The 22,048-nt window shown below is 39.6% G+C and overlaps 6 protein-coding genes across 9 annotated transcripts; 5 read left to right on the top strand and 1 right to left on the bottom strand.

The window, feature by feature from the left end:
- The first annotated feature begins 1,065 nt into the window (after positions 1 to 1,065).
- Positions 1,066 to 3,874, top strand: LOC115737576 (uncharacterized protein At2g34160-like). Its single transcript, XM_030669762.2, has 5 exons — positions 1,066 to 1,298; positions 1,472 to 1,520; positions 2,829 to 2,891; positions 2,970 to 3,034; positions 3,542 to 3,874. Exons 1-5 carry the CDS (start codon positions 1,182 to 1,184, stop codon positions 3,635 to 3,637), a joined length of 390 nt encoding a protein of 129 aa, XP_030525622.2. The 5' UTR covers positions 1,066 to 1,181; the 3' UTR covers positions 3,638 to 3,874.
- A 469-nt stretch (positions 3,875 to 4,343) lies between these two features.
- Positions 4,344 to 7,534, top strand: LOC115737531 (O-fucosyltransferase 13). Of its 4 annotated transcripts, none has more exons than XM_030669696.2 (6): positions 4,344 to 4,688; positions 4,950 to 5,029; positions 5,451 to 5,521; positions 5,617 to 5,705; positions 6,136 to 6,357; positions 6,762 to 7,534. In XM_030669696.2, the coding sequence occupies exons 1-6, from the start codon at positions 4,555 to 4,557 to the stop codon at positions 7,492 to 7,494; spliced, it is 1,329 nt and encodes a 442-aa protein (XP_030525556.2). In that variant the 5' UTR covers positions 4,344 to 4,554; the 3' UTR covers positions 7,495 to 7,534. The 4 variants fall into 4 exon arrangements, with proteins under 4 accessions (XP_030525556.2, XP_030525557.2, XP_030525559.2 ...); XM_030669697.2 differs by having other exon boundaries at positions 4,347 to 4,688; positions 4,950 to 5,025; positions 5,447 to 5,521; XM_030669699.2 differs by having other exon boundaries at positions 4,627 to 4,688; positions 5,418 to 5,521.
- A 728-nt stretch (positions 7,535 to 8,262) lies between these two features.
- On the bottom strand, positions 8,263 to 11,649 carry LOC115737550 (signal peptidase complex catalytic subunit SEC11A). Its single transcript, XM_030669724.2, has 8 exons — positions 11,388 to 11,649; positions 10,910 to 11,022; positions 9,895 to 9,966; positions 9,682 to 9,717; positions 9,161 to 9,206; positions 8,949 to 9,036; positions 8,761 to 8,818; positions 8,263 to 8,550 (listed from the first exon to the last, which is right to left on the bottom strand). The coding sequence occupies exons 1-8, from the start codon at positions 11,464 to 11,466 to the stop codon at positions 8,500 to 8,502; spliced, it is 543 nt and encodes a 180-aa protein (XP_030525584.1). The 5' UTR covers positions 11,467 to 11,649; the 3' UTR covers positions 8,263 to 8,499.
- Positions 11,650 to 14,204: 2,555 nt separating this feature from the next.
- Positions 14,205 to 16,353, top strand: LOC115731975 (DCC family protein At1g52590, chloroplastic). The gene is made up of 5 exons (XM_048273782.1): positions 14,205 to 14,507; positions 15,021 to 15,078; positions 15,402 to 15,509; positions 15,741 to 15,833; positions 15,954 to 16,353. The coding sequence occupies exons 1-5, from the start codon at positions 14,327 to 14,329 to the stop codon at positions 16,033 to 16,035; spliced, it is 522 nt and encodes a 173-aa protein (XP_048129739.1). The 5' UTR covers positions 14,205 to 14,326; the 3' UTR covers positions 16,036 to 16,353.
- A 207-nt stretch (positions 16,354 to 16,560) lies between these two features.
- Positions 16,561 to 19,754, top strand: LOC115731976 (disease resistance protein L6-like). The gene is made up of 5 exons (XM_048273517.1): positions 16,561 to 17,226; positions 17,593 to 18,727; positions 19,058 to 19,339; positions 19,451 to 19,705; positions 19,749 to 19,754. Exons 1-5 carry the CDS (start codon positions 17,021 to 17,023, stop codon positions 19,752 to 19,754), a joined length of 1,884 nt encoding a protein of 627 aa, XP_048129474.1. The 5' UTR covers positions 16,561 to 17,020.
- On the top strand, positions 19,713 to 21,826 carry LOC125313746 (plant intracellular Ras-group-related LRR protein 5-like). Its single transcript, XM_048273754.1, has 2 exons — positions 19,713 to 21,200; positions 21,725 to 21,826. The coding sequence occupies exon 1, from the start codon at positions 19,761 to 19,763 to the stop codon at positions 20,877 to 20,879; it is 1,119 nt and encodes a 372-aa protein (XP_048129711.1). The 5' UTR covers positions 19,713 to 19,760; the 3' UTR covers positions 20,880 to 21,200; positions 21,725 to 21,826.
- Positions 21,827 to 22,048: the final 222 nt, after the last annotated feature.

The raw sequence follows: 22,048 nt of genomic DNA, 5'->3' as shown, positions 1-22,048 counted from the left end.
TCCGCATGATGACTGATAGAAACCGGCCTCGTTCGCGGTTTTTTCTTCTTGGGTTGCAAAGGATTGGTGGAGATTATTGTTGTTTGGTCCTCGTGGCGACCTTTATTATTATTATTGTTGAGAAATAGATAGGTTGATATACCTTATAATTAATCACAATAGCACAGAAATAAATAATAACAAAGAAAAACCTCCTCGATCACCATCGACCCTCGGCTCATTCGTGCGTGGCTCTGGCCGGACTCGCCCGAAAGTTCTTGTGAGATTCTCGTGTCATGTACGGGCCTTGATAAGAAAGTTAGGCCAGGTGAAGCGCGGGGCAAGATCCTCTCTCAAGGCATTATCTTGAGAGCACTCATTATATGTTTTTAAAAAAGAAATAGAAGATAAGAAAGCGCTCTTCACCTTTTTTTTTTTTTTTTTCCACCAAGAACGTTTTATAAAACTCTTGGACTCTCGAATTTGGAGTATCCTACTTTCAAACAATTCACAAGGTTTAACAAGCAATCATGCAATTGTGGGTTCAATGCAAAAATTGTTATGGGTACGTGGACAAGCATCATAACATATTCCCAAAATATCATAAAATTTCCGTTCTTAAAAATCTATACTTTTCCAAATCCATAAAACAGACTGAATTCAAGGATTACTCCTTGGGACAAATTATCTTTATACATACCTTTTCCGGTTGATATACACTTTTATGCATGGCAAATTCTCGTCAGATGAGTTTATTTCAAGAAATGACTCGACCAAATCAGCTGCACTTTTTTTTTTTAATATTATAACTAATACAAAGTAAAAAGATAATAGAGTTCCTTAATATCCAAGTTGATTAGCTTACCCCCATCTATCGGAATGATGGGTCGTAGTCTCGTAGAGGACCCAACGATGATTCTATCCTCATGTGTGTCCCTCCATCTGACAAATCGATCCCTTTTTCTACCTCCGTCTCCTTGCTACCTGGCAAATGGGCTGATCAATGGGCCTGGGCCTGGCATTGAACAGTTGAGCCTTATGCAGAAAACCTAGCTCAAAGATCGCGCCTTCAAGGGGAAGGTTACTGCGCAAGGAAGGAGAGGAGGAGGAGAGAGACAAAAGAGCGTGGGGGGGGGTTGCAATTCCAGGGGGTTAGGGTTTTTGCCAAAAGGTTTTCGTGCCCAAGAAAAATCTGAGGTCCGATGGAGGAGGTTACCGAGGGAGTCAACAACATCGCCATCACCGACGCCCACAAGAAGAACCGCATTCAGGTCTCCAACACCAAGAAGCCGCTCTTCTTCTACGTCAATCTCGCCAAGGTACCCCCGTCCTTTTTCCCCTCGTATTCTTGTCCGGGACGAACCGAACGAGGTCGGAGGCCGCCGTTTGATGACGGTTGGAAATTTTTCCTAGTCGGTGCTAATAAGGTTGTTTGATTGCTGTTTAGTTCTAGCCTTTTTAGGTTTGACATGTTGCTTCTGGTGGTTTGCAGAGGTATATGCAGCAACACAATGAGGTCGAGCTCTCAGCTTTGGGAATGGGTACTGTGTTTTGACCCGATAGCTAGCCTGTACAAGCTTAGTAGTTTTTTTGTTTTTTTGCAAACGTGCGGCTCGTTTAGATGAAACAGTTGCCAAATATCAGCCTGACTGAATCTGGGTGTCTTGCAAGAAATTTGTGCTTCTCTTCAGTTATTGAATGTCTGGTATTCATTCGTTGCGATATTTGTCAGCCTGATTATTGTGTGCACGCATACCGTGCTGCATCAGTAGTCAATCAACATGCGGCTTAGCTATGTTTGTGTGATATTTTGGACTGAAATGGTTGGAAGCTGTATGAGCAAACCTTCTTAGCCTTTCATTTTTGTTGTTTCTGTTTGCGGATTTTTCTGTAAGCCTTGGTTTTACGCTACTTCTTTCTCCATTTGAGCTATGTGCATGGGCTAGACTATGTTGAGAGTTTTGAAGTGTACATCTTACCTCGTTTGCCTCCCTCGGGTTTTCGTTTGCACAGTTCCTTTCCAGACCTTTCTTCAGGATTTATCCTGGTTGTGCCATTGATTTAATCTACCCTTCCAGATCTAGTTAGTCCAGAGCATAGCTATGGTGCCTTGTCTTCAGGCTATTCTGAGTCATTTGGGAAGAATTATCTTTCACTTTTTTAAATTCCTTGTTTGGTTTCATGATTTGTCTTCATGATATCCCTGGCATAGCCATATGGTGCTTTGTAAAATTGTGACTCTACTTTATTGTAATAGCTTTTTCAGTAAAGTACTCGTAGTCCTACCCTTGAGAAAGAAAGAGAAGAACAGTTGATTACCTGCAGTTAACTCAAATGGCTGTTAATGTGTCAGCATAGATTGAAGGACTAGCTTACGTGTTGCATGAGGGCTTATGTAGCATGTAAAATGGTTGAAGGACTAGCTTTTAGTTGTGAATTGCTGAGATGCTTAATAATGTAATCTCATTTTTTTTACTCTTTGAAATCTAGGGATCCTTTTTTTTAAAAAAAAACTGTTTCTGGAAAATTGTTTTCTGACTTTCCGGTGTTTTGATGACAGAAAACTAATCAATCTACTAACGGCTTCCCCTTCTAGCAAGAAGGAAATTACTTTCCCTAAACCACTAAATAAATGAAAATTAACCATTTTCCTTGAAAATGATATCTATGGAAAATATTTTCTTTCTCGAGCAATTTTCAGTGAAACAAACGCACGCTAGAATTAGGAATCATTTATGCGGGGAAAAAATGAGCTGAATTACATTGTTTGTACGGATGTAGTTGTTTTCGGCAGTTTGTGCTATCTTCATTCTACATATCATTCATGGAAATCCATCTTGCTACTGCAGCTATTGCGACAGTGGTGACAGTGGCAGAAATTTTGAAGAACAATGGCTTGGCTGTTGAGAAGAGTGAGTTGTCTTTTTGTTCATATCTGAGAAGGAACTTGCAGGAATGTTAGTAAATGGTTTTTCATAATATGATTGCAGAAATCATGACATCTACTGTTGATATCAAGGATGATTCCAGAGGAAGACCGGTGCAGAAGGCTAAGGTACACATAACACAAGTTTATTAGAAGACAGTGGCTAGGGCATATGAGGGATAATTTTCCTCCACTATCTTTAGAGAAAAAAAGAACAAGGAGAACATGGATTAGCCTGTCAAATAAATTGAAACTTAATATGTGATTGATCTTGGCTGGATGTGTTAATCTAAGGATGGCAAGTTTTGGTTTTAGGGATAGAAAGGGTGATTGTCATAGTCGAGAGAAAGTCCATCACCCGTGAGCTGTGCGCTGTAGCTGAAACTATTAACGGAATCTTTTGCTGCCTTTTAGATACAATTTCTTTAGTACTTGAGGAGGAGGCAACACGGTGCGAAGCAAGGCAACATTGCATTCTGCTATGTTTCTGTTTGCTGGCTTTCCTCTGTGATTTAGTATTCGATATCGAATTATGATGAATCGATTCTCTGTCTGCCGATGATACAGCCCATAAGTTTCTCTCCTGAGTTCCTTTGTCAACTTTTCTGAACTACTGTTGTGAAATGCTTGTTTCAGATCGAGATAGTACTTGGGAAGACGGAAAACTTCGATGAATTGATGGCGGCTGCTGCAGAAGAGAGGGAAGCCGCAGAGGCGGAGGAGCAGAGCTGAGGAGGTGTCATGTGGCTCGTCCCATGTCTGTTGTTTATGTTGAATATGCGTGTTGCCGATCCGGGGTCGCTTAGTTTTGCGGATATCTTGGACTCAGAATGCTCTGCTTGTTAGTCAATTAAAAGAACTACATGTGTTAGCTGCGATTTTTAAAGCTGCCTTTTGTAACAAGCATGCGCCATGCAAAGTGTCACTTCATGGTTAGGGTCTATTCAATTGATATAGTTATTTTAGATTTGTATGACTACTTGATGCTGGTTTTTGCTTTGTTTTCCACTCTGGCATGCAGTGCTTCCCTCTTTTCTCTTATTATTTCTTATTTCGTTATTTAGCCTCTAAATGACGTGATCTTCTTCCTAATTTCTAGAAGACGGGGCGCCAACAAGGCCGGACTTTATTTTTACCAAATTTCGCAAATATGTACTGAATTTAACGAGCACCCTTTACTCGCTAATGGATATTTTTTACTAGGCTGGATCAATAATGACGATCTTCAATGTTCTATACATCTAATACGGGTAAAATCGTGCTTCTACAATGATACCGTCAATAAATTTGAGTAAAACAATATGTTTAATCCACTTATATGATATGATATGTTGAAAAAGATGTTTGTGCAAATATTAGAGAAGCAAAGGATGAAAAGAGAGAAGCGCGTGCCTTTCCCATTCATTTGGGCCAATCGGGCCGGGCTTTGCGGAAGCTGTATGGGCCTGAGCCCAACCTTGTGCGGTACCAGAGTTTCGAGCGTCCGCCCCCGGATTCACGGCCATCTTCCTCTTCTTCCTCTTCTTCGTTCGGTTCTGTGATCTACGTTCTACCTGCACGGTGATTATTGATCGTCCTCCGGTGTTACGCCGACTTAGATCGCATCTAGAGAAGGAATCGCAGGAGGCCTCACGTCTCCGATCGTCGGTATGATTCAACTCCCGGCAGTATCGGTAAAACCGCTGTTCAGCGTATTGGTGGTCACTCTCTCTGTCCTCCTCGCCATTTCCGTGCTCGCTCCTCGTTCTATCTTCTCTCAGACCTCCTTCTCGTCCCTTTCCAGGTATGCAGTACATGTAATCTGTTGACTCCTCTCTTGTCCTGCTTTTCGAGGAAATAGCATCTTTAGTTGGGTACATTCGCGGGAGATTTTGGTCGAAGCTTCTCGTTATTGTCTTGATTTGAGCTACTCGAATTCAGCTCGAGATAAATGATTCGTTACAACAGTTTAATTACGTAGCGCTTGTAATGCGTCGGCAGTGTGTCGGAATTGGCACTTCAAAGTCGTTTCCGAAAATTTGAGAATTATGGTATTCTGTCGCAGAGAGAATGTCGACATATGGAGCGTGAGGAGGATGTTGGAATGGAGACCTTGCAAATGGTGGCTTCAAGGACATCTGATCCGTAAGTGTGGTTTTCTTGTTTATCAACACTGGAATGCGCAATTATTGTGTTTGTTTACCCTCCGGCGACTATCTTGTTACTAGAAATATTAAAGTAGCAATGCGTTGAATGGATACAGGGATCGGAAACAAGTTTGTTTAGCATGGCAGAGAGCTTGAACTTTCAAAATGCTATTCATTTGCTGGGGTCGACTAGTAAAACCATGAGTGTCTCATATGGTTCATATGTCCTTTTAAGGGTGAATGTGAAACTCAGCTCTTGTTTGTTGGTTGTGCTTGTTGAAACTCGGGTTGACACTCCTTGGGATATGGATGCAGTTAGGCTTGATTAGGATATCTGGTTTATTATAGATATTCTGAGATAGATTTTGAATTGGCTTTCATTGCAGACAATTGCATTGGTTTTTGTTGAATTGCTGCAGCTCTCTCAGAGAAGAGTAATGGATACATCCGAATCGATTGCTACGGTGGCCTCAATCAGATGAGAAGAGATGTGAGAGCTTAGTAAATGTCAAGTTGCAAGCTTCATGTCCTTGTGGATAAGATTCAAGTATTACTTGCTAATTTTGCTAAATGTGATATCTGCAGCTATGTGATGGTATTGGCATTGCTCGTCTGTTGAACGCCACACTTGTTATGCCAAAATTTGAAGTTGCAGCCTACTGGAATGAATCAAGGTATTCCTCCCTATCTGCTTTTCCCCACGGCATTTGGCACTTGCAAGTTTGGTAGAAATGTGGCTTGAGCAAAATACAGATGCATTTGTGGAACACAAGCTATGGAATATGGAAAAGAAGAAAAATATAAGAAATCAGAAGAGAGATGAAGATTATTTTCAGGAACTTGGGGCATTTCATAAACAGAGGTTCAATTTGTCCTCTAGTTTGTTCGCCAAAAAATAAAAGCAAAAATAAAAATAAAAATGGTGAGGAAGTGTAGCGGCATGCGGATAAGCTATCTCAAATGAACATGCACACCTTTCTGCATTTTATCTTTTGGATATTCAACAGAGTATAGTAAGAGTTACAAGTATAATAAGATTTTGAGGAAGAAGATTATGAAGTCCACTATACAGAAACCTTGTCTAATGCAATTCCTCATCTTCAGTGGTTTTGCAGATGTCTTTGACGTTGACTACTTCATTCAACAAATGACTGGCTTTGTGAGAGTTGCTAAAGAGTTGCCCCCGGAGTTTGCATCGAAGGAACCCTTTCCAGTAGATTCTAGCAAACGCAAAGGCCAATTTGATTACCTTGAAAGTGTCCTTCCATCTTTATTGGAACATCAATATATATCTTTTACACCAGCAATGAGCCAAAGACGGGATAGGTATGATTCTGCACCTTTCTCACGTTTGTTGGCTCTTTTTTAGCGTTTCCCATGTGTGAGGAGTGTGGCCTTAAGTGGATGATGGACGTTTTCATTCCAAGAGGTCTTTGAACTGATTAACAACGATGGCCAAAGTTAACACTGATGGACTGGTATTTCCTTGGGTCATGTGTGTCTCATGGTTAAAGAAAAAGATTTCAGTTGGTCCACCACATCTTTCTCTCTTTTTTTCCCTTACTTTCCATTTGGGATGATTCCATTTTGCTGGTGTTTAGAAGGCCTTCATCATCCTGTTTTTAAGAAAGCAAAAGATGTGAATCTTTGTCCCTACTTCCATGGAAATTTGCTTTCCCCCTTATTATGTTCTGTCTGTTCTCATCTGATGCTTATCATATATAGTGCAGATATCCAGAGTATGCAAAGGCTGCTTTCTGTCAAGGCTGTTACAGTGCATTACACTTGACCAAATCTTTGGAGAAGAAAGCTTCTGAGCTCCTCCTGGCCATACCGAAGCCCTTTCTTGCACTTCACCTCCGTTTTGAACCCGACATGGTTGCTTACAGCCAATGTGAGTACACAGGTCTCTCACCATCCTCTATGGAAGCCATCAAAGCAGCTCGGGGAGATAAAAAACCGTGGACTGGTGATCTGGCCAAAATTTGGAGAAGACGGGGAAAATGCCCCCTTACACCAAAAGAGACGGCCTTTATACTCAAGGCTCTTCGGATCCCTACCAATACACATATTTATCTTGCTGCTGGTGATGGCATCATGGAAATTGAAGGGCTGACATCTGTCTACACTAATGTGGTCACCAAATCTGCGCTTCTCAGTGGTGAGGATTTCGGAAACATGCATGGGAACACAAAAGCCGCTTTGGATTACTATGTTTCAATAAATAGCGATGCCTACATGGCTACATACTTTGGGAACATGGACAAGATGGTTGCAGCCATGCGCGCCTTCAAGGGCCTGCACAAAACTCTTTTCTTGAGCAGAAGAGCATTTTCAGAACTTACTTACATGGGCTTCAGAGGGAAAAGGTTGGCGCGAGCACTTTGGGAGGCACATAGAGATGATTTTGTAATGGGAAGAGGATCTGCATTGCCGGATTGCTTTTGCGAGTTCAAATTGTGATCTTGAGGTCTCTGCTTCAAAAAGTTTATCCTTTTTCCTCTTTTCTATCTTTTATCTGTTAGTGTAGCATCAAGAGCATCGTAGTATTCTTGTCAACACTAACCCAGGTTAGTTCGAGAGTAGGTCGTTCTTGGAAATTTTTGCTTTAAGTTTTGATCCTGCTGATTTGAATATTGCAGAATTGTGTGTTGTGCTGAGAGGAAAGTTTTAAAATGGCACAAATGTACTTTTTTCTTTTTTTTTTTTGGTCAAAGCAGAAATGTACTTTGAACTTCATTGAAAAAGAAAAAACCAAAACCAGAAATGTTGATGAAATTGCCTGAAAATGATGATTTCATGTGGTTCAGAATGGCTTTGAATCTTGCCTTGATTTTTTTTCTACCACCGTTGCACTGGCCAGAGCTATTCTTTGTATGGTTAAAGATTATTTTAATGATTGTGGCAATTAGAGGTTTCAATTGAGTTAGCTCCCGCCTCAACTACAGAGTTTGGCCACTTCCATACATTCTTCTCAATTATGACTTGCCACTTATATCTACAAATTTGTGCAAGATCTCTAAATTGGATTTGTTGACGAAATAGCTCTTAAAAACCTAGCCCCCAAATTGTGCGATGCACAAGAGGCTGTTGAGGTTCTTTGACCATGGATACAGTCCCAACAAAAAATGACAGCAAGCTTTGTTAGACAACAGCATATAGTTTCAAGCAGCCATTTGTTCTGATTTCAAATGAAAATTTAGTCGAGACCAGACAGGATCATCAGGTATCTGCTGAGAAGAGTCATCCGTCATCAATATGGAAAATATCCACTTAAATATGGGACTAATGGCTGCAACAAAAGTCAATCATGAAAATCAAAATCCTTAAGACTCTGCTTTCTGTTTTTATATTGAGATCCGCTCTTTTGTCAAACTACCAAGATACAAGGAAAATTGAAACCCAATAGTATGACAGCCGGAGGCATTGATTGTCCTTCGCGTCACAAATCCCAGAACACAGGCTCCATCAGTCCTTTGAAGTGATTACAAGCAGCCCTAGCGCACCAATAAGTATATACTGCAAAGGAACAAGATGACCAGAATAAAAAAAGAATGCCCATAAAGTTTTCTTCAAAAATAGCTAGCAAAAGACATTACGCCATCCATAATGCATATCCTACCACAACATAAATGTAAATCCAACCAGCACAAGGTAAATCCATTTGGGTATCCTTGAAAAAATACATTAAGAGCGAAAAATGCCTGCTAAATATTTATAAAGACATACCTTGATTACAGGTTTCTCAGTCATTATGATGGTAACCCAACCAACATAAGGTAAGAACCTGTATACAATCAGGGTCAGGAATATAGGAATAAGGAATAAGGAATAAAGAACATAAAACAGAAAAAGAAGGCTTTTAAAGTGAGAAACTCTAGTACAACACTCTAGGAGGTCATAGACAAAAGCTTTACCCAACAGCTCTTCCCATAATGTGGTGCCGCTGAAGCCACAGCTGCCCATGAGCATATAAGAGCCTGTCATCTCCATAATTGTTGTCACCTGTCAATATAGGAAAGAAATAAAACAAAGTGTTAGGACCTGAACAGACAAATAAACCAAGCTATAGTCTGACCACACCACACTGAAACATTAGGCAAATAGCGTCTGATTTAGTAACTGGCACCTTTTGTGAGGACATCAACCTCTCCAGTATCTTGGCGTTCATGTACCTGCAGGGATAATAGGTCATTTTGTCTAGCAGAGAACATTGCTCATTAGACTGATGTCGAAAGGATGCTTTTTCCCCTAGCCTTTTCTTTTCTCATACTTCAAGACCCAAACTCAAGCAAACTAATCTAGAAGGTTCAACATAAAGAGACACGTATGCTTTACATAATTGAGGTGGAATGTCAAGTAAGGAAACTACAAGCTGATCTAACTAGCCAATATGCAAAGAGAAATTGGAATGCAAATCAAAGAAAATGATTAAGAAAAGAAGGCTGAGCTACAAGATATAAAAAAAATTTAGACTGATGTAGTGAAAACCTCCCACACTGGGAGCCAAAATGTCCACTAAGAAAATGGAGATCACCAGCATGTGAAGGAGTAATATTTAGGCATGGTTTTCTTCCATTTAGGCAAATTTTCAAGTTGCTTAAAACCAGAAATCATGTAACTAGGCAGGTTAAGATCTTCGAGAGATACCTTTATTACACGATGCACAATCGGAATTTCACGGCCCTGAATATGAGAAAAGACTATCAGAGGAGCAAGAACCAAAAAATGCAGTGGAAAAACGAGCTATAAAAAAGCAAGAATCACAAGTTATCAGGAGAAAATGAGGTAGTGTAGGATGCTGGTAATCCCAAGGTTATAAGAACTAAAGTATCATAACATATGCAGGGAAAAGGAGCTTACATCGATATTAAAAACAACAATTTCTCCAGCTCGAATAGGATCCTTACTCATGTGCAAGAACAATATATCTCCCTGCAAATCAGGTTTAAGGGATTCATTAGCTGACAAAGGCAAGACACAGTACAAACCAATGAATATAAAGGTAGGATTCACAACATAAAGTTTGGCATCAAAATAAAAGCACGAAGCTATCCAAGCTTGCAATACAAAGCATCTGAAAACCAGAGCTTTGTTGCTCAAAAGATGCACTTAGACAATGTGTTTGCCATCTACGAGCTAGTCAGGAGGTCAAGCACCTTAAAAATTAGAAAATCAGACAATTTTTATGATGAATTTCACTTCTTCCCCTGAAATATATATACAAGTTTGTCCAGTGGGACAAAAAATTGAAGTAAGAGAGGCAGTTACATAAATATACTGTCAAACTGTAGCACTGCAGTGGATCAGTCAAATAATTCTTGCAGTTTTCACAAAGGATGCTGAGGAGATGGATCCAACCGGTTATGGGTAACATAAACTGAAAAACCAAAACAAAACAGAGAACCTGGGCCATGGTTCTAAGAGCTAAAGTGGTCATTAAACCATGTACACTGTTCTCTACTAACGTGCCTACTTTAAAGCATTGCAACCTCTAAGAAGTGTCGAGGAACAATACAAAGATGACCACCAAAACATGGAGCTCTAACAATGTCATGTAAACATCTGAGACAATGTGGCAGAGGTTCAGAGGAACCGATTAAATAACGTTGTGGAAACTGGCATACAAAACAAAAGACGTGAAAAGTGAAGCCACAGACAACTACCAATGATCTATAAATATTTGCAATTCTGACTTATGGGCTTTGTAGGTTTTACAATCGACTACATGAGCTTGATGAATTCGTGGAACAAGACTGTAGAAATGGACCAAATTCTATACGCCTCAGCTAGCAAAACTTAAAATGAAAGATCTTAGAAGTAAGCCTCACACAAAACATGAAGAAATAGATCACCATCAATAGAATAAAATACATACCCTCTTAAACCCTGGTTCCATGCTCCCAGAGAGAACAACAACAACGGGAGATTCACTGCCAGTGATGCACATCAAAGCCTTCCATATAATTAGTGCAGATGTGACAATCATGCCTAAACCAAAAAAGAACATACACAACTTATGAGAGCAATATCTCCTTCTCAACAAGAAAAAAGATAAAAACATATAAAGAATTAGGACATCCAAGCAATCAAAACGGAAACCCCATCAATATCAACCTATCAACGTTTTCAATCTACTTTAACACGAGTTTTCTCCAAAAAGAATCGACAAACAGAGAGGTTTAAAGAAACCCAAATCGAATTCACTTCCCATCAGGCCTACCCCGTATAAAAAATCAAAACTTTGGAAACTCCATCCTCCAATTTCATCTCCATTTCTTAGCAGGACGAACGAAGGAAAATAGAGAATGCCGAACAATACGGGAAGAAAAGGAAAAAAAATTGGTGGGACGAACCAAGACTGACGGCCTGAGTGAGGAGCTGACGGATCTGAATACTCCGAATAGAGTCCACGGTCTCGCCGATCCAACCCATGCTGATCTCTCACTCGTTTCACCGTCCCCTCTCTCTCTCTCTCTCTCTCTCTCTCTCTCTCAAGAAAACTCAGCTGCTAATTCGCCTTCGCTTTGCCTTGTGCAGAGAGCGACGCCGCAGTGTGTGCGCACACAAGCTTTGCCGTTTCCTTCTCTTTCTCCCTCTCTCGGACAAAACAGGTCGTTTCTTCGTCAAATTTCTCAAGGCCAAAAAAAAAAAAAATTGGGGGAAAAATTAATTTAAAAAAAAAAAGCTCGAGTCCACTAATCAGTAATTCATGTAGGTGACGACCTTTTCTTGATAACCTAAAGTTGCCCTCAACCATTCAATTACAATTTAAAGTGGCTGTCCAAATTTATTTACTTTCCTTTTTTGTTAAAGTTTTTTACTTCTATGCTGGATCTACTTACCATAATTAAGAATTATATATATCTAGTTTTGTTTATTATAGGTTTTCTATGTATATTAAAAGCATTATGTTTATTTATTATTTATTATTACTTTCATAAAAATTAGTTTCGCCGAATAGAGAGATTTCCAAAACACCTTTTTTTTTCTATGTTGTTGAGCAAGTTTATGAATACTTTCGAGTAGAGTCTAAAAAAAAAATTTTTTTTAATATAGATGACATTTTAACGCATTCATTTGTAAAGATGTCTTCACTTTTGTTGCATATATCGCCACCAAATGCATTCTTATCAATGTTGTTCTTTTATATTCATATACATATGCTAGAATGATAAAAAAATGAAGCAGAAAAAAAAAAAAACCCCCCTCTTTGATGAAGATTTTCCAAAACAAACAGTTCCATATGTAATATGAAATTTTAGAAGATGAAACTTAATTAAATCAAAACATTGCATTAAAGAAGAATCATTTTTCAAAATTATAGTGAAATATGATTATTTTGGATTGACAAATATTATTATTACCCATGAAGTATTTACGAAAAAACCTCACGGGGTATCTCATTGTAGATAATGCTTTTAGTGTTCTAACGTCTTACATGCTATGTTAAATATCTAGCTAATACGGAAAGGAAGAAAGAATTTATCTTTAATATTTAAAACAAAATAACCAAGAAAGTGAGCTTTTGAGATTTGAGGGACAACGAATAAGTAAGTTGTTATCAAATCAAGAGCAAAAGTCACAAAAAATTTCAAAATTTATGTCTACTATGACACATTTATTCAAAACTTTTTTCTATGACATAAAAAATCTAAACTCATATAAGTGTGACATATTTACCTTCTTCCGTCAAAGTTTCGTCAATGAGAACTTTCAAAAATCCACCTACATGGACACTAAAAAGCAAAATGTCCCGCGTGATTTAAGTGAAATTGAAACGATGTTGTTTTTGCTGAAAAATCATCTTACAAAGCCTTGATTAGAGTAAATATGTCACATAAGTATAAGTTTGATAGTTTTTATTTCATAGAAAATATTTTTAGGATAAATGTGTCACAATGGATATAGTTTGAGATTTTTTATATTACAAAAAAATATTCAATTTAAATGTATCACAATGGAGATTTTTTGGGGATTTTTTTTCGCTTTTTCATTAAAATCATTGATGAAGAAAAGACTTTCCAGTTTTTTTAAATAGCAATTGAATGATTGATGGTATGTTTGTCTTTTAGTGTAAATGGGGGCGAGTTTAGTCATTTAGTGGGTGGAATATAGCATGCTCATTTTAATAATGTTTGAAAAAACAAGCTGTTTCATATAAATTATTTTTTGATTTTTTGGTGTTTGGATGATGAATAACAAATCAAACTACGAAAAACGATTTTATAGACCAAAAACAACAAGCTTAGATTAAGAGAAAATAACTTCTTCTTATGGCACTAGGGAAATTGCTTCTGATAAACCACAAATAAATTAAAACCAACATTTTTCCTTGGAACTGTTACCATGGAGAAACATTAACTATATAATCAAATTTTTAATAAAACAAATGCATCCTTAGACACCCTTTTGTTATGGGAAAAATAAATAATTTGAATTTTTTTCAAAAATTATCGCTTGTATAGCTTGTAATAAATAGTTAATGAAAAAGTTTTTAAAAAATTTCAAAAAAGTCCCAATTTTTTTTGCTAATTGAGTATAAACCTTTTGCATTTGTGCCAATTCGATCCATTTGGCCGATCGGTGCTGACGTAGATAATTTTAAATAATATTTTATATTTTTGAATTTTTTATTATCTTTTTTTTTCTTTTTTTGTCTTCCCTCTCCAAGGCTCTTGACACTTCGACACTCTTCCACACTTCCTTACATACGATCGACATGTGGTCAGTGCTCTAGACACGTCAATGACACGTGAGTCAAACTTTCCCAACAAGCCATTTTATCACATACGAGATTAATTTTAAGTATTTTTAATAAAGTAGGGGTCAAAATGTAAATTTATCAAAAATTACTTAAGTCATTTATTCAGTCACCTCAAAATTAATATAACCAAAAAAAAAATAAATCTAATGGTGAATCATTAATAAAAGAAGAAGAAAAAATTCACTCGCTGATGATTTTATATATAATAAATTATTGTGTATATAAAAAAGTATATATTTAATATATAATGTGTCTAATGTGTCGAAATTTTTTATTTTTTAAAAAATAACGTGTTAGGCATATAGTGTCGCGTGTTAGCATCAGTAATTAGGTCTTAAAAATCATTTAGGCCCTCTCTATCCAACACTTGTCAAATAAATTTCCACGTCAAGATACATACGCATCCACATGAACGGGAAAAGTCCCTGCAAATTTCCACCACGGAAAGGAGAAATCCGAATAAAATAAAAGGTCTTGTACCCAGAGAACTCACCCCTGAATGTGCAAAGGAGACAACTTTGATTCATCATGGCGCTTCTTGTTCCAGGTGGGTGTGCAAGATTGAGGCCGTCGAGCTCTTTGCGAGTAACGAATCGGAGATTCGCTGCGCCCGCTGCTCTATCGACGCCCCAAAAGGATGCAGCGGCCTCGGTCGAGGCCACTTCGAGCTTCTTCGAGCAAGACTCCAGACCCATCATGTTGTTCGATGGTGAGCTCTCGCATTCGATTGAATTCTTGTGGTTTTAGAGCTCAACAGTAAGTCCATGGCTTATTGGACGTTGCAGAGGCTGCAAGTTTGGATTTTGTGCTTCAAAGAATGATTTGGAACGGTTTTAGAGGTTTTTTTGATCAGGATGCTGGATATCTTTAGGTCTATCCATGTTCCCGTCGTCAAATTCTGATTATGAATTCGTGTTAGTGTCGTTGCAAAGTATAATAATTTTGGTCGAACATGTTGCAGTTAAATCTAACTCGAGTTCATGTCATTTTTCCGTTTTTGTCGTCGATATCTGCTTTCCTAATTGTGTCGAGTCGGGTTAAAAGCTGAGATCCATTGTGCCATTATTGCTCGGTGGATTTCTAAGACGCTTGCCTTTCATTATTAGGAAGTTGAACTGTGATAAGTTATTGCCGTAGAATGATGGTGAATGGATGAGCTGAATGATTTACCATGAATCCAATATGCGTTCTTTCTTTTGATCGAATACATGTGTTTTGATAGGGGTGTGCAACTTATGCAATGGAGGTGTGAGGTTTGTTCGAGCGAATGACAGAAATAGGTGAGCATCTGCTTCTTTTCCCAGTTAAGGGATGAATGGTTTGTTGCTCAACTGTGCTAGCTGTTAAGCATCATAAACACTTTCTAGCTGTCGCTACTATAGTGATAACGCGATCTGAAGATGCGTCCAACTTGCATTTCTCTCAGTATTTAGTTAGTCAAGCTTATTTTGTTGCTGCACGGAAGTAAGATTGTGTGCTTTTTGTTGTTTTTTTCTTTGCCTTCTCTTTCTGTTCTCGTTGCTTGTGAAAAACGAACTCTGTTTAATTTTTAGGTTTATCAGAAGCCCATCTTCTTTTCCCCCTTTTTCGGGTGATTTTTCAGGAGAATCAGGTTCGAAGCACTGCAGAGCGAAGCGGGAAAGAAGCTCTTGAGGAGATCTGGAAGAGATCCGGACGATATATCAAGCGTCGTGCTTGTCGAGAAGGAAAGGTAATACAACTGGTCCTTGTGAACAAATCACGAGTTCAAACAGTCCATTTAGTTGCAGCTTTTGAAGAAGCTGAAGAACAGAGGCGATGGCGATCAATCACGATGGGGAAAAGTCCTCCAATTTGAATATGCTTAGCTACAAACGGAATATCGAGAAGCATAGCAACGGAATAGCTGATAAATTTGAAAGAGGAAAGAAACAGGAGGCATAAACTTTACTGTGAATTTCAGGTCATATATCAAATCGGATGCTGTGTTGAAGATAATGGAGTATATCAACTTACCCTTCCCTCAGCTGGCATTTTTCTTGCAGTTTGTTCCCATGTGAGTCCTCCCATCTCCTAATAGTGTATTTGTTGTGCTCTATGCTGACCAATTCCTATTTCATCCTGCGATTTTAACTTGATGGAGCAGTATGAAATTTACCTTCTATCCTTTGTGCAGATTTTTACGGGACTTTTTATATGATAACGTGGCGAACAACCGCTATGCATTTTTTGGCCGCTCGGAGTCGTGCGAGATATAGGCCTGTCGAGTTGGTGTGCAAGTGAGAGGGTGAGCTCGTGTTCGGACTTGACCTCGTCAAATGCTTAGAGCGTTTAAGAGAAGCATGCGGATTGATACACAGAATCTTCAAGCTGCGGATTGAAGAAATTGTTCCTGTCCTCCCTTATTTAGCTACAAACAGTGGTCGAAATGTTGTGGCTTGTATACAGATTGTATAAAGTAATAGTCGATGTTGAGAGAGGCACGTCCAGTTTCTGCATCTGCAGCTCCCTAATGGAATAACGTTTGTAATGAAATTGTCAATTGCATTACAATTGCCAGCGAGGAATCAAGGATAGTCGATAATCATGAATTATATTAAATAAGATGAAAAACAACAAAGAGTATAATAATAAAAGATGCCATCTGATCATAGTCACTATTACATTACGTAGGGGTAAGGAGTAAGGACCGATACTTCATTGGCTTGACTTGTCAAAGTCGTCGCTCTTCTTCTCTGTGTCTGTGCTAAGACGAAAACAAACGAAATCCGAGAAAGTACAGCGAAAGCGCATTGCTCTTCTCCTGCCTTCGTTGCTTCGCTAATTCCTCTCGAGTCTTGAGAAATCTCGGATCAGATTCGAAAAGAAGGACTCCGACATCTCGCCGTGATCCCATCCGGTGAAGATCTTGAGCCCCTGCAGGAAGATGAAGAGAAAGAGGGACTCGGCTGACGCAGCGACGATGTCTGCTTTTGCCGATGATGGCGATTCTTCCTCGGGGGCCGAATTCGAGGTGTTCTTGAGTTTCAGAGGCCCCGACACGCGCCTCAACTTCACCGATTCCCTCTATCACTCCCTCGTTAAAGCTGGGATTCGCGTTTTTAGAGACAACGAAGAGATCCGACAGGGCGAAAAGATTGGAGACGAGCTTTTGCATGCCATCAAATCCTCCAAAATATATCTGCCCATCTTCTCTAGGGACTACGCATCCAGCATGTCTGGTGTCTTCGCGAGCTCGCGCACATGGTGGAGTGCTCGAGCAAAGCGGAAGATAAAATGATCCTACCCATTTTCTACGATGTGGATCCTGATGATGTGAAGCTCAAAACTCGACTGTACCTCGATGCTCTGGAGAGGCACGAGGAGAAGTTCGACCACGATGTTCCGCAATGGAAGGAGGCTCTGACCGAGGTCGCAAGAATCAGGGGATTGGCCTTGAAGGACAAAGGGTAAGTTTGTCGCTTCGAAATCTACTTAGTCATTTTTTTAAATGGGGAGACGAGCAAGGAGGAGAAGAAAATTTTCCTACTAATCCCTTCGGATCTTTCCATAGTTTATTTTTTTGCAGATAGAAAAGAATTTTCTCCCATTTTTTTTTTGTTGTCTTTGACTTGCTCCTGCCATCCTTACTTCTTTCTTCTTTCCTTGTAATCATTGTCTTCCATCCCTGAGCCACTCGTCCCAGCATCGTAGGTGGGGATTTCCTTTTACTTAAGCAAGTGATCTTCTTTTTGGTGAAATCTCGCCCCGTTCAGAAATCCGACTAGTTTCGTTATCGCATGTTTCACGCTAAAACTCTTGTTTCAATACGGCAGCCATGGTGAAATCATCAACACTATTGTTGACGAGGTTTTGATCAAGCTGACGAAAAGAAGGAGAAATCTGCCCGAACATTTACTTGGGATCGATGATCAAGTGGAAGCTATCATGGATTTGTTAAATGAAGGGTCTCAGGATGTTCGTTATGTGGTCATCCATGGAATGGGCGGCATCGGCAAGACTACTCTTGCAAGCGCCGTCTTTAATCGAATCTTCAATAAATTTGAAGGCTATAGCTTTCTCTCGGATGTTCGCGAATCCGCGCAGCATGGTAGAATTATTGACTTGCAAAAACAATTGTTGTTGGACATTTTGGGCACATCTATTGAGATCCACAATTCTGTTGATGTAGGGATCAACATAATTAGTGAAAGGTTTCGTGATAAAAAGGTTCTAGTTGTTCTTGATGATGTGGATCGGAGGGACCAACTCTCTAAACTAGCCGGAAAGAGCGATTGGTTTGGTCTAGGGAGCAAAATTATCATTACAACGAGGGACATCAACTTTTTGCCAATCAAAGAGGAGGGCGAAGAGAGTAGTTGGAACCAAGGACGATCAAAAGAGTTTAAAATTTATGAAATGGCAGAAATGGATTCTTCCTATGCTCTTAAGCTTTTTAGCCAACATGCCTTAGGGATGGATTCCCCACCACCTCAATATGAAGATATCTCACTGAAAATTACCAAGAAAACAGGTGGACTTCCATTAGCACTCGAGGTTGTTGGCTCCTCACTTTTCGGCAAAAACAGAACTATTTGGAAAGACACGTTGAAGAAACTAGATTTAATGCCCAAGCAGGAAGTGTTCGGAAAATTAAAGATTAGTTTTGACATGTTAGATCATGCTCAACGAGAGAAATATTTCTTGACGTCGCATGTTACTTCATTGGAAAAGAGATATTCCATCCGTACTATAAGTGGAAAGCTTCGGGCTATTTCCCAAAAGAGTGAAGTACTCGTCCTTACCCGCATGTCTTTGATAAAGATAATAGAAACTAATAAATTGTGGATGCACGATCAACTTCGAGATCTCGGAAGAGAAATTGTTCGACGTGAAGATATTGATGTTCTAGGGAAGCGTAGCAGGTTGTGGTTACCAAAGGTTGCCTTGGACGTGGTTCGAATGAAAGAGGTGAGCTATAAATCGCCTAGTTATTTTCTGTAGCTAAAAATTTGACCGATGGATAATAAAATTCTTCGTTATCATCTTGCGACAGTGTCTCTCTAAACCCATGGATTATAAATACCACTATGCTTTGTACAGTATAAGTCGTTGTTTTCAGCTATATGAACAAGTGATGTCAATATGGTTAACTCTTTGGTATACTTTTCTCAATTGAGCTACGTACGAAGCTACCGTATGTGTTTTCATTACTGAATCAAGGTCCTAAGACCTGTATAATGACACCATGCTTGTCATCCCGTTGAAATGTCTACCTTTTGCTTTACCTATCATCACCAGGGGACGGACAACGTGGTGGCACTCAGACTCACGGGAGGATCCAAACTGTACAACTTCACCAGTGACGAATTTTCAAAGCTGCCCAATCTACGATTCTTGGAATTGGAGGGCGGGAACTTGGTAGGGGACTTTAAGAACTGTCTCTCCAAGTTAACATGGCTCTCTTGGAGTAATTGTCCTTCGGAGTTAAATGCGACGAATTTATATCTCGAGAAACTAGCCGTGCTCGAGCTTTCAGGAAGTGACATTACTGAAGATTGGGCCGGATGGAAGCAATTCCTGGTACGACATTACACCATGCAGTTTGCTTTTTTTTTTTGGGCATCTGTCTCCCTAACCAAACTTACCCATTTGCCTTTCTAGATTTGTCCGATCCTTTGTTTTTGTTTTTAGGTGAGCGAGAACTTGAAAGTTATACACATCGCTGATTGCCCAAGCTTAGAAAGGACTCCTGACTTCTCGAAATGCCAGAATTTGAAAAGATTGGTTCTTCGTGGTTGTTCAACCTCGCTAGTGGTTGGTGGCTCTCTCTCTAAACTAGAGCACCTGAAGCACTTAACAATCATAGGGGCGTCTTGGCTGGGGAGCAACCATGGAGACCTTTTCAGGACGCTTTTGCTGGGGAGCGACCATAGCGACCTTTTCGCAGTACCTTCTGCATTAGGTGGTCTTAGGTCCCTGTCAACGCTAGAAATAGAAAGAAATGCATGTTGGAGAACTCCATCATTCCATTGGAGAGATGACGCGTTTGAAGTATTTGTCTTTATCTTCGAGTGCGCTTACAACACTTCCAGACTCCATTGGAAAATTGAAATTTCTGCTTGAATTGGACTTGGATGGGACGGGAATCACAGAGTTGCCTCATTCTATTGGAGATCTTAAAATGTTGACGAAGATGAGTCTTGTCATGGCCCCGATGAAAAGGCTACCGAACTCCATAGGAGGGCTAGAGTCCCTGATTGAGCTAAATTTGGAGGACACGCATATCATAGAATTACCTGCTTGTATTGGGAATCTCAAACGATTGGAGGTTTTACATCTAAGTGGGACTGCGCTAAGAGTGCTACCGAAAACTATAGGGATGCTAGAGAATCTCAAAAGGTTGGAAGCCTCATGTTGTCAAAATTTGGAGGGGGAAATTCCAAGTGAAATTGGGGGACTATGCTGTTTGAGGACGCTAAATCTATCATGGAGCAATATCAGGAGATTGCCCGCAACTATGAATCAGCTTTCTCATCTCCAACAACTTCATCTAGTGGGGTGCCATGGACTTGAACAGATTCCAGAGCTCCCCGTGAGTTTGAAGGAGTTGGAGTTCCCACCTCATTTATTGTGGACCGCCCCTGACCTTTCGTACCTAACTACCTTAGTCAATCTTCATATAACTGAAAAGACTCCTCAGTTGTTAGAATTCATACGTGGATTTCCAAAGATAGAGTGGATCGAGGAGTTATCTAGTCTAGAGAGATTGGAGGTCATCATGAGAGATGTCACATTTCCTCCGATTAATTTGGCTACTCTTTCTCGGCTTCGTGTTCTTAAGATCACTTGTGTTGAACCCCGATCTTTGATGGGGCTCCCATCCAGTCTTGAAGAATTGTGTCTATTCGATGTGAAGTGGCTGATGGAAAGGTCCCTCTTTTCCAACTTGACAAATCTGTCCAGTTTGGAACTTCGTAACTGTCGGCTGAGGGAGGTTGAATTTGACGATGTGCTTGGACAACAGCTGGTGAAGCTCCACGGTTTGGGCGTGAGGGATAGTGAATTGATCGAGAGGCTATCCATGCCAACATTAAAGGGGCTCCAACGTTTGATAGTGTAAAATTGCCCGGGGCTAACGGAGATTCAAGGCGTGGAGAAATTGGAGTCATTGGAGTTATTGGTTATCCTACACAGTTGCTTAAGAAGGTTGCCTGATCTATCGGAATTGAAGAAGCTGTCGCGATTAAGTCTTTTTTATTGTCCGTTGCAAAATTTGCCTGATCTACGACTTCAAGACACATGTCGTTTGGTGGTTATAGGATGTGGGATTCCTTATGGTTTTGATGGAAATTACAAAGAATGGGAGGCGACTTACGGTCATGGCGGGGACGTTATGAACAGCCAACTATAGAAAGAAAGAATCATCTCATATTCTCTTACAGTTGGTAAAGTTACTCTTTGGTTTTCTCTTCCCCTTGAATTTATTTGCCCTTTTCTTCCAGAGCAATTTTCTATTTGTTCCCGTTAGAAATATTCAGTGTATATAGCATGCATCCGTGTTCACCTTTAGGATCAAAATGATCGGAGCACCAACCGCTGTTGTAATATTCGTGAATCTCGCAAGAAACGAAAAGTGAAGGTCTTATTCATGTTTCGTGAAATAAAGATTTACGTTACTGTGGGAATGCTTAGAGGGACTTTGTGTTTTCTAAGACAAAAATGGTTTCGATTACGTAAAAGTAATTATTTTTTCCTTTTTTTTTTACGGTAAGAGTAATTTCTTCCACAATATAAGATCTAGAAAGCTTTCTTTAACAGCAGTAATAACTTCTTCAAGAACCATATTATAACTTCAGTTGGAGAGCGCAACAACAAATTGATTCTTGCGTCCTTTTGATCGATTGAGAACATCTGACTAGTCCTGCAGATATTGTCAAAATGACTACCGGACTTGCTTATATACAGAGTACAGGGATAAGTTCGGAGTGACCAGCTGGGGAACGAAGTACCGATGATATACTGCGTAGAAGCGGAAATTCTGGATGGTACAAATCACAATTCTTACCTCAAAATACAAAACGGTGGAGAGGCACCATCCATTTCTCTTCATTGGAGACGATGAGTGGATACAAGACTCAACAAATTTTCCAGGACCAAAGGACATACTTTTGTTGTTAAGAATTGCCTCCCAGCAGTCTCTTGATTCAATCTGGCTATGATATGTTCCATGTCTGTTTTTGCTGTAGGTAACCTTTCCTGCACAGTTGTAAGAACCCTGTTCAACCTATG

This window comes from Rhodamnia argentea, chromosome 2 (assembly GCF_020921035.1).
Source record: "Rhodamnia argentea isolate NSW1041297 chromosome 2, ASM2092103v1, whole genome shotgun sequence".
Taxonomy (NCBI): domain Eukaryota; kingdom Viridiplantae; phylum Streptophyta; class Magnoliopsida; order Myrtales; family Myrtaceae; genus Rhodamnia; species Rhodamnia argentea.
The sequence above is the reverse complement of the archived record's forward strand: the minus strand, read 5'-3'. Positions and strand labels throughout refer to the sequence as shown.